Here is a 10306-nt window from a genome sequence, read left to right on the forward strand (position 1 = left end):
TTGTGGTCCTTAAGTGTCATTCCAATTTTCATTTTCCTCCCAAAATTGTTTCTTGAACAAGCAAAAAATGAAAATTCCAGATGTCTTCGTCGTTATCCCCGAGTGGCTCGTGGAGAGCACAAGTTTGAAGGGTTGGAGTGTCCTTGTCTGGGCCACTTTCTCGCAGTTTTGCCGAAAATTTTTGGATGAGATTATCATGAAGGGCTCGCCGTAGAGAGCTGAATGTATCTTATGTCAAAGAGAAACTTTAGAAAAATAAGAAAAGGTTGAATTTTTTTTTGAAATGGATCGGTGGAAACCTGAAGATTTGTCTAAATTCGCATCTGTTGCAGCAGATTTAGCGCCTTCTTCGCTTCAGCCTCAGTCTCAACTTGTTACTGTCACCTCTAACCGCTTGCAGAATTCGCATACCGAATCCAGGTTCTTTTTTTTGTTTTTCCTCCTCTTTTGCTATAATTTTTTATCACCGTCGACTGCTTTTAAGGTTTACGACAGACTAACCATCGAACAAATTATTAAGATAATAATAATTGTTAATTGAAAGTTGTGTGATGTTAAAGTGCCCTCTTATGGAATACGTTTTAGAAATTTGAGAATATCGGATTGAGAGTGAATCAAGATTTTTGTGTTGGTGCTTCAGATTGTTATAGTCGCATTTGCAGCCTTCCCAAAAATGTGAGTGTCTGATGATTTATATCCACTGTGGGGTTACTTCTCTGTAGGCACAGGCCTGAAGCTGAAGCACAGGATCCAGTTGCTGCAAGAAAACTTCAAAAGGCGGACCGCGAGAAACTGAGGAGGGATCGACTAAATGAGCATTTCCTAGAGCTGGGAAACACATTAGGTTAACTGCAGCACTCTTTTGGTGATGAACAATCAATTCCTGCTTCATGAATCATAGGCCCATCATACATCCATTTCTCAGATTAGCTGATTTCAAGCGCCTTGAAATATGAAACCTATTGTTGATACTTGTACATGCATGAATAACTTTGGGAGAATGTCAAGTAAGGACCTTGTGAGAATATTAATGCCAAATTGAGAACTTTAGTACTGAAACATGGTGAAAGGAGTATTGAAATTTAGAAACGTCAATGTTAAAAAATTCTAATCTGACATTAATGTTCTTACAAGGTCCTTATTTATCGTTAACCCAATAATTTTGTAATAGGGTGGCAAATACTGTTGATTAGAACTTAGAACTCTTTCTGAAACTTTATTTTTACTGAGATTGCTTTTTTGCTTAGAGTAACCTCACTCGTAATGTCATGTGATTTGTTTGTCGTTCTGCTGTATGTTCTGGGTAAATAAATATGAAGTGGGATTAGCAATTTTTTGGCTTAAGAAAAGAGCATTTTCAAAGATGATAATACTTTTAGTTTCTGGGAAAAAAAAAACACTTAAAATACTACTTTTATCTTTTTCTAAATAGTTGAAATAATTAATTTTTAGGAAAGCATTCTTTAGTCAAAATAACTTTTGAGCCCGCCCACACAGGTGCAGGGCTGCAGGCTGCTTTTTAACCACAATTTCTCTCGTGTGGAAAACAGGAAAAGGAAGGGAGAAAATAGGAGAAGTGATTAAAAAAATATATTTACTTATTAGATGGGTCATATGTAATTGATAGTGATATTACTAATTGATTTCACAAGATGGGAATCTTGTCTGCTTATATCTGTCATGCGACGTTGCGCACTTCATTCATTGACTATGTCGTTGACCTTTGCTTACAAATGCATTCTTCCTATTGAGTAAATTTTATGTCTTTGGTCTTCGTTACTTAACAATTGATGTTAAGAAACTCGTTTTGGTGCAGTTTCTTCCTGTGCCTAGAATTCCAAGGTTAAGGCAATCTCTTCTTGGTAGCCTGAAAACACACTTGATTGCACCTTGATGGTCAAAACTGTTTATGTAAAGCCTTCCCTTCATCAAAAATATGCTCTCCGTTTTCAAACTTCCTTTCCAGCCACTTACCCAAGCAGCTTTCACAATAGTGAACATGCTATCTTCACGTGATGATTCTAAGAATTGATTCTTACTTTTTTACCTGAGCCTACTTTCTCTTGATTATAAGGGAGGTCAGTCTGGCCAAATATATATATATATATTTATATGAGAGGGGTCAGAGGACTTAGCAGGGGTTAGGTCGAGGGGAACAGAACAGAAGTAAGCAAAGAAAATCCACTAAGCATCACACTGGGAGACTTTTCATCTCTGCCTAACGACAGGAAACTGTTACTGTGCATGCACCAAAAAACTATTATTACAAAAAAGTGATGTCTAAAGAGGCCTGTTCTAGATTTCGTTACTTTTTATCATTTTCAGAGCAATGACCATGTTATAGAGATTATAATTTGAAAGATAAATCGATATTGATTAGATGAAGCATTGCTAGTAGTCATCTCATATGAAGAAAATCATTGTTATTTAAGTAAACAATAGTGTCTTAAATGATGGGTAGTATTGTCAGCACAGGGAACTGAAATGATGCGCCCTCTATGTTTAGCTTGTTTACTTTTTCATTGATGACGGATTGTTTTCCTTTTGAGAAAGATGTATATTTCTGATGTGAGTGATGATGGGATGAAACACCAACCTTTTGCGATTTTCTGTGTACCGGATGAACACATCTGCTGCTTCTTTTTCCATCTTTAGATGCATTATCAGTTTGTTAAAAAAGCGATTGAGATATTCTTGTGGAACTAAACATCGCAGATCCAGATAGGCCAAAGAATGACAAGGCCACTATCCTTACAGACACAATTCAGGTGCTAAAAGATTTATCTGCTGAAGTCGATAGACTAAAAGCTGAGCATGCAGCACTTTCTGAAGAATCACATGAAGTAAGGTTGTTTTTATTTAAATTTTACCTTCGAGATTACAAAGCTTGTCAGCTGCTTACTGCGTCTGTTTATTTTGTGTTTGCAGCTAATGCAGGAGAAAAATGAACTCAGAGAAGAGAAGATATCTCTAAAATCTGACATTGAAAATCTTAATTCACAGTATCAGCAGAGAGTCAGAGTCACGTTCCCGTGGACTGCAATTGATCATTCAGTTGTCATGGCTCCACCGTATTCATATCCAGTTCCTATACCCATTTCTTCCGGTCCAATTTCCCTCCATCCATCACTTCAACCTTTTCCTTTCTTTGGAAACCAAAGTCCAGGTCCGATTCCCAATCCTTGTTCCACATATGTCCCCTTTTCTGCTCCAGTTAATCCCCCAGTCGAGCAGCCAACTGGCCAGTATGCTTCGACGTCCAACACTTCAAGCAAACAAGATTCCAGAAGTAAGTCGCCAGATCATGAAAGGACTGGCAATGCTGAAAGATGTCGTGAGTCTAACGATGTTGCTACCAAGCTTGAACTTAAGATTCCTGGATCATCATCGCAACAGGTGAGTTAATCGTAGTTTAAAAGCAAACTCGTAGCAGCACTCAAATAATCGAATCTCTAATTGAGTTTCTGCAGGAATCATCTTGTGGAGCGAGGAAGGGCAAGCATTCATTAAGGAGGGCGAGAAACATCACCGATGGGAGTACTTCAAGCAGGCATTCTTCGTCTCAAGGACCTCAAGATAGCTCTAACAGCGTGGGTGACAACCCGAAGTCTGATAAATGAAAATGTACATGGTTCTCCCCACCAAAAATAAGCAAAATGATTCATGGAAGAGTTCTTTTCCTGGAATAGATTACAGATGCGTTACAGCCTTCTTTGTGTACTAGATCATTATTAACTATCCTGGCCTTATGTGTAAATAGATAAGCAAGCGGTTATCGTAAATTACCAAGATGATTTGCCTTTAGCCATGCGCATCACAATTAATTTATGTCATTTTCTGGGACTGACTTTTCTTCTTGGCACCTTGATGACTCATTTTAAAGACCCCCGGAACTTGGAATTGAGAACGCTGGTTGTTTTCTTGCCTGTTTTTCTTCGACATAGAGACTGCGGAGTAAGAAGTGTGCAGATTTTGTCTTGTCCTTTTGTTCGAAGATAATCTGCACTTGTGCTGCTATGATCAAGGACTTAAAGTAGTGCTCATTTGTAAACAGTGCCAGGTCAAGTAAATCAATCACACCAACTTTGGGCCTTAGATCCCCTTGAATTTTCAAACCGCATTAGATTCCTCATTATCCAGTGTCTTTTAACCAATGTACTTATTTTTATCTTTTCAATCTAAACATCTGTCATAAATTAACAAATTCGAATTGTTGGGGGGAAAAACTGATTCAATTGATTAATGCTCGGGATCATGGTGACGAAATTAATAAAAATCTCCCATTTATTTATTTTAGATTAATTTAATATTTTGTAGTATAAGATGTTATAAGAAAAAAAAAATTCATTAATTAAGCTTGTTCTAAAAATACTTGTCGTTTTTACACTCCTTAAATATCTCTTTTCCCCTTACTAAATGGAAAATATTTTTGAAAATTATATTTCTTTTGGAAGAAATTAAGGTTCCAAAAATCAAAAATGCATACAACTAATTTCATAGTATTTACAATTTTTTTAAGGGGGAAAGAAGTCTCAGGAAGGGATTGAGGAATATCATAAAATTAAGAGATAATTAAATCCAAATCCCACACACAAAAAATTAATTACTGCAAAGTTCATTAACAATTGAAATAAAAATAAATCTTACAGTAATTAATTTTATTGTGTAAGAATTCAACATAATTCTCAATTCTCCCTAAAATTAAGGGCTGGACAATAGGAAGACAACTGAGCTCTCAACTAAAACTTTCGTTTGTTCATTTATAGTTACACTTAATGCATCACTCAATGGCACAACCAAGGAAGCCCTCTAATTTCAAAATGTACACAGGTGAGATTGGTACAAAAGCCAATCCACGAAGGCCCAAATAAACTGTACCTACACAAACTCTGCCAAACACCTCTTGAGTCTTGACGATAGTCTTCCTGATGTCCTCGTGTCCATGGAATCCGTGGGACTCAACATCCACTAAGTGCAGCTTGAGAGTGTCATTGAATGGTCAGAGAAAGATATGAAGGCTTGAGGAGAATCTGCACCAAAGAACTTCACCACAGCGCCACCCTTGCGTACTTACTTTTCCTCTGAAAAACTTCTAATCTAGCATCCTCCGTGGGATTGTCACACTATGTGAACTCATGCTTGCAGTTCTTAGGAGTTTACGAAACTCGGGGAGGCTGATTTTTCCATCCTTGTCAATATCAGCTTCCTCCAGTAGCGAATCAATGGATCCTCGTAAGCCCGTATGCTGTAAAGCCAAAAAGCAACATTAGTTGCCGTTAAAGTTTATGATTTTGGAAAAAAGTTAACAAATATATGCAGAGCTGAAGGGGAAGAAGATTTTCTAGCCAGTTGCCACCTCCATTCCCACTCCCCTATTCGCCACCACCAAAAAAAAAAAAAAAATCGTATATACCACTGGACCACTTCTAATTGTTGAGAGAATTTTTCATAGAAAATGAATGGAAAGCTTAACCAACCAATCTAAGTTCTTCTGAAGTAATATAGCCATCCTTGTCTATATCAAATTTCTCAAAAGCAGCTTGTGACCGGTGAAGCCACTTTTCAGAGTCATGCTCCTCCAACTGATGTACATGTAATGTAGCAGCCACAAACTCGGAGAAATCCACAAGCCCATCTGTGTTGCTATCTATCTACAGGCACAAAAGACAGTGAATCTTATAAAAGATGCTGATGGCAGAGTAGGATAGAGCAGTCATCATTAGGCAAAATAAATCTATTCTAATAGCAGCTGCACAAATAATATAGTTAAATGTTAATTAACAAGTCTTATCTCACTGGTGAGGTTTGTATCTAGAGAAAATCCATGTCTTCTAAAATTTAAATTTAAACATGGTAAATAAGCACTAATGTTAACCCAAAAAAGTACAAGGATAGAAACTGCAAAAGATCACATCTACTCACCGCTTGTAATATCTCAAGAACGCCGGAATCTTTCAACTTCCAAGGGATATCCTTAGCAAGAGCCTGCAAGAAATCTGCCCTTTAGACCAGGAGGATAATAACTTGATATGCAAGGGGTTATTAATTACTAATAAGCAAGTGATATGTGCTCAGATTCAAGTTAGTCAAAAAGAAAGTTTATGGGTTACATGTCTCATCTCTTCTAGACTAATAGCACCACTTTTGTCCACATCTATTGCATCAAATTGATCTCTGAGATCAGCCAACTCTTCTTCATTAAGCGTGCTAGCTAGTGCCTGCAAGGTAATCAAATAAGACGGTGAAGCAATAGGCTTTATGCCGTTTAACATGCAAAGACCTCAATCAAATGTCCTACCCTGAGTGCAAATTGTTTCAACCGACTGAATTTCACAAATTGCCGCATGTTGCTTAGGACAGATATATCGATAGGAATTTCTGATGCCTCTCCTCCTTCTCTAACCCATGGATGAGCTGAAAATATGGAAATTCATTAAAACAATTCAATGTCTGGGAAGCTTTTGTCTTAAAAGGAAACGAAAATCTACACAGCTAGACAAAAATTCAGGCGGTGACTATTAGATAAATGATTTGGAAGGGCTAAAACAGGACAAGCATACAGCCCTCCTATATAGAAAGAAATAATTGGATGCATACATAGAGCCTGGGCTGCAGTTAATCTAGCCCGAGGATCCTTTACGAGCAATTTCTTTACAAAATCTTTTGCAGCATTACTTATAGATGGCCATGGTTTCCGCCGGAAATCAGGCTTGTTACGTAATACCTGCATATATTAGATCTAGAATTAAAACATCAGAAGGTAATATGAATAAAAAAGAAAAACATTTTCTTTTTCACACCTCCATGCAGAGGATGAAAACGAGACCGAAGATGCAATATTATCAGTGAATAGAGGAAAATAAAATGAAAAACATCCCAAATAATCAACAAGAAACTCAGCATGACATAATAATGTGCAATACCTCCTTAAAAATACCATCCTCTGTCTTATCCCAAAACGGGCGCCTCCCACAAAGTAATATGTATGTAATTACACCAATACTCCATACATCTGATTCTGGGCCTGACTTACGCTTCAACACTTCAGGTGCAACATAGTAAGCGCTGCCAACAATATCATGAAACTTCTTTCCTGCAAATTTTCAAATAAAAGAGGAATATGAATCCAAAATGAACATTGCAAGAAAGTGACTGGTACAAAGATAAAATGAACACTTCAACGATTACGATAACAATGTGTCCTCACCAGGTTTAATAAAATCTGACAAGCCAAAATCAGTAGCCTTCAAAGGCGAATCTGCTCTAGCTGATTTGAAAAGAAAATTCTGCATGAAAGTTTAAAAAAGAATCCATTGTCAATAACACAACTCCATATAGTTTAAACATGCCAGACATGCTAACCATACCTCCGGTTTCATGTCCCGGTGGACCAAACCATGTAAATGACACTCAGCTGCAACTTTGAGCATCTGCCTTACAACCACTGCCGCATCTTTTTCTGTATATCGGCTGTCCTTCCTGATTAAAACAAAGCAAGAAGGAGTAATTTTTAATACCAAAAATTTCCACTTGATGCAGAAATCTGACAGAATAGATAAGTTTTAAGGTCATTTAGTCATTGCAGTTCTGAAATTTGAGCAGAAGTAGACATTATGAGGAGCCAATTAGCCAGGAAAAGTAAATCATATCTAAGAGCTCAAACGTTACTTACTTGGCCAGTATACGATCTAATAGTTCACCACCCTCGCATAACCTGAGAATTATATGTCATAACATGAAGGTTAATTTTTTGATAACATAGATGCATTTCTTCATTCAAGGTACATAAATGCATGCATGCATGCGAACACGTGGACAAGTGAAAAAAAGAAAGAATATGAAAGCAAATACATTACAAGTCATTTGATAAATCTGTTCTCAAAAAATAAGTCCCTCTCTCAAAATATCAAGGGAAAAAAATAGCAGTCAACCGTTGGTCAAGATCAGATGAAATATAATAAAACATCATTTAAGAAGCTAAAAAATAAAAACTAAGGGGGAAAAAGGAAACTTACTCCATAACTATGTATACATATGAATCATCCTCAAAAGCATTATAGAACTGAACCACATTCTCATGGCCTGTGAGTTCTTTCAAAATCTTTACCTCTCGCTTAACATCCTCAACAGCAATAGGGAGAATCATCTGCCACATATTTCAGGATTAGATAGAGACAACGGCAACAAGCCAATAGCAACTAGGAATAATTACAAACATATTATAAGTTTCAAATCCAAATTACATTTATTTCAGGACAAATGCTAGCATCTACAAAACTTGAAGGAATATATAATGCTCGACCATACTTTCAAGTTCACTCACTCTCAGACAAGCGCACGAGGAATGGCTTGGCATATAAGCAACAGAATTAGCAATACAACCATACCACACAAGCACTACATTCCTGGTAAGAAAATTTACTAAATTCATCAGCCTCAAAAACCAGAAATGCGGATCCTCAAGAAGTCGAAGAATAACTACAACGGATATAAAAGATTATTTTAGCGCGAATAACAACAAAAATGTATATGGAATAAGAATCTAGGAAATCGATACAGAGGAGACCAAACATCTAAGTGACTTCAACACTGGAAATTCAAGCAAACTGAGATCAACATGGGAATTGAACGATATAGACGTAACAGCTAACAGGGAAACAGTGCACAGCCGTTGAGAGCTAATTAAAACAAAGTTATCATTATCGGATTGTCCAAATAACGATCATAATCTTCAACACCAAAACGAATTATGCACTTAGCACTCAGTCCCAGAATTCTACCTAATCCATTGACCGTGACGAAGCTGCAACTAGAGATACAATGATTAAAGGAAAAACTAACTTGTTCTCAATTTAACGACGAATGCAAACTCTTTCATAAATAGTCAAATGGATACAGGTGAAAGAAGAAGCAGAAAAATCAACCCAAAAATGACCAGCCCAACTCACAAATGCAAAGAATTCATACCTTGCTCTTGTCAATTCTTTTCACCGCCACCCGATCCCCATTTGCTAGGTCTACTCCAACATATGTGTAACCAAATTGACCATGTCCCAGCAATTTTCCGAGCGAGTAACGCGCATCGAAATCTTTGTCATAGCCAAAATCGGTCCGTTTCCCGCACGGCTGGCGTTTGGGATTTTGCTTGTCTTTGGGCTTGGGCTGCTGGGGATTCTTGTTCGGCTGAGCGCTGCGGATCTCTTTCGGTGCTTTAGGCCGTTGATCGTTTGTCGCTTGAGATTTAATCGCGGTTGTGCGGGATTGAGGCTTGGCGGTCTCTTTGCGATTGTGGTGGACGGCGGCGGTAGCGCCGTTCGCTGTGGTATTGCTGTTGGAGCCACTCACTTTCGTGGAAGAGAAGCAGGTGCCCATGATCGCTATTGACAGAGCAATTGCATTGGAAATTTTCAATATATAATGCTAGTTGCGATAGCTCCCACGAAGACGAAGGCGATTGACAGATAGAAATAAAAAAATCAAAATGTTGTCGGAGGGTGATTTTACGGTCGAGATTGGTTTGGTTTCAGACAATGTGATACAATGTGAACACGGCTAATTCACGTTCATATCTTAAACTAGTAATTTAGAATTACAAGTCTAAAACAAACTAACATTAATACATATTGATTAGCCGAACAGTGGAGAGCACCTGTCTTTCCAGTCTCTCTTTTCTATTTTTCGTCCTATTTCTTTTCTTTTCAGGGTTCGTTTTTCTGTTAATATATTTATATCCAAGGCTGAGTGGCTAACCCATGGACTTCTAAATTTAAGTGTTTCGCGCTGTAATATTTTAGATATGCTCTCAGAACATATAATTTCAATTGATCCAAAAATTGATATCATCTTATTATAATAACTCGTCAGCATGGGCAGGAGTACATTATATCATTTAACTTTTTTTATATTTGTAAAAATATATGCATTTAATGAATGAGAAACGGCTATAAATATAAACACTTCGTTTTTTGTTACTAGTAAAATATAAAGATGAATTAGATTTATGGTTTTATGGGAAAAATCATCGTTTGGTGATTGTTCCTTGTAATTTGGCAAGGTTGTCATTTCAGTCCCTATAGATTATTTTAAAAAAAAAATCAATCCCTATATTTTACAAGCATTTGAAATTGAAATTCAGGACAGAAAATATATCAAAGAAAAGGATGTAAGGGAGTATGGAAAAATAATGTTTGAGGCACAAGAGAGGACAATCATAAATTTCCCTATACATTTTTCTATTGAGAAAAATAATGTATATCACAAGGCGCACATATATTTCCAATACTTCCACGCATTACTGTATTTTAAA

General features: G+C 37.0%; 2 protein-coding genes across 3 annotated transcripts; one reads left to right on the forward strand and one right to left on the reverse strand.

Annotated features, from left to right (window-relative positions):
• The first annotated feature begins 65 nt into the window (after window positions 1–65).
• LOC129322238 (transcription factor bHLH121) lies at window positions 66–3920 on the forward strand. 2 transcript variants are annotated; one of them, XM_054968410.1, is made up of 6 exons: window positions 66–265; window positions 336–420; window positions 723–844; window positions 2716–2843; window positions 2929–3396; window positions 3471–3920. In XM_054968410.1, exons 1-6 carry the CDS (start codon window positions 223–225, stop codon window positions 3618–3620), a joined length of 996 nt encoding a protein of 331 aa, XP_054824385.1. In that variant the 5' UTR covers window positions 66–222; the 3' UTR covers window positions 3621–3920. The 2 variants fall into 2 exon arrangements, with proteins under 2 accessions (XP_054824385.1, XP_054824384.1); XM_054968409.1 differs by having other exon boundaries at window positions 99–420.
• Window positions 3921–4631: 711 nt separating this feature from the next.
• On the reverse strand, window positions 4632–9471 carry LOC129284627 (calcium-dependent protein kinase 18-like). The gene is made up of 12 exons (XM_054920152.1): window positions 8968–9471; window positions 8016–8146; window positions 7673–7714; window positions 7368–7479; window positions 7208–7286; window positions 6924–7093; window positions 6598–6724; window positions 6299–6414; window positions 6111–6218; window positions 5923–5985; window positions 5478–5651; window positions 4632–5245 (listed from the first exon to the last, which is right to left on the reverse strand). Exons 1-12 carry the CDS (start codon window positions 9370–9372, stop codon window positions 5093–5095), a joined length of 1680 nt encoding a protein of 559 aa, XP_054776127.1. The 5' UTR covers window positions 9373–9471; the 3' UTR covers window positions 4632–5092.
• Window positions 9472–10306: the final 835 nt, after the last annotated feature.

Source organism: Prosopis cineraria, unplaced genomic scaffold (genome assembly GCF_029017545.1).
Source record: "Prosopis cineraria cultivar Desert tree isolate PC_DT_omini unplaced genomic scaffold, ASM2901754v1 PC10, whole genome shotgun sequence".
Taxonomy (NCBI): domain Eukaryota; kingdom Viridiplantae; phylum Streptophyta; class Magnoliopsida; order Fabales; family Fabaceae; genus Prosopis; species Prosopis cineraria.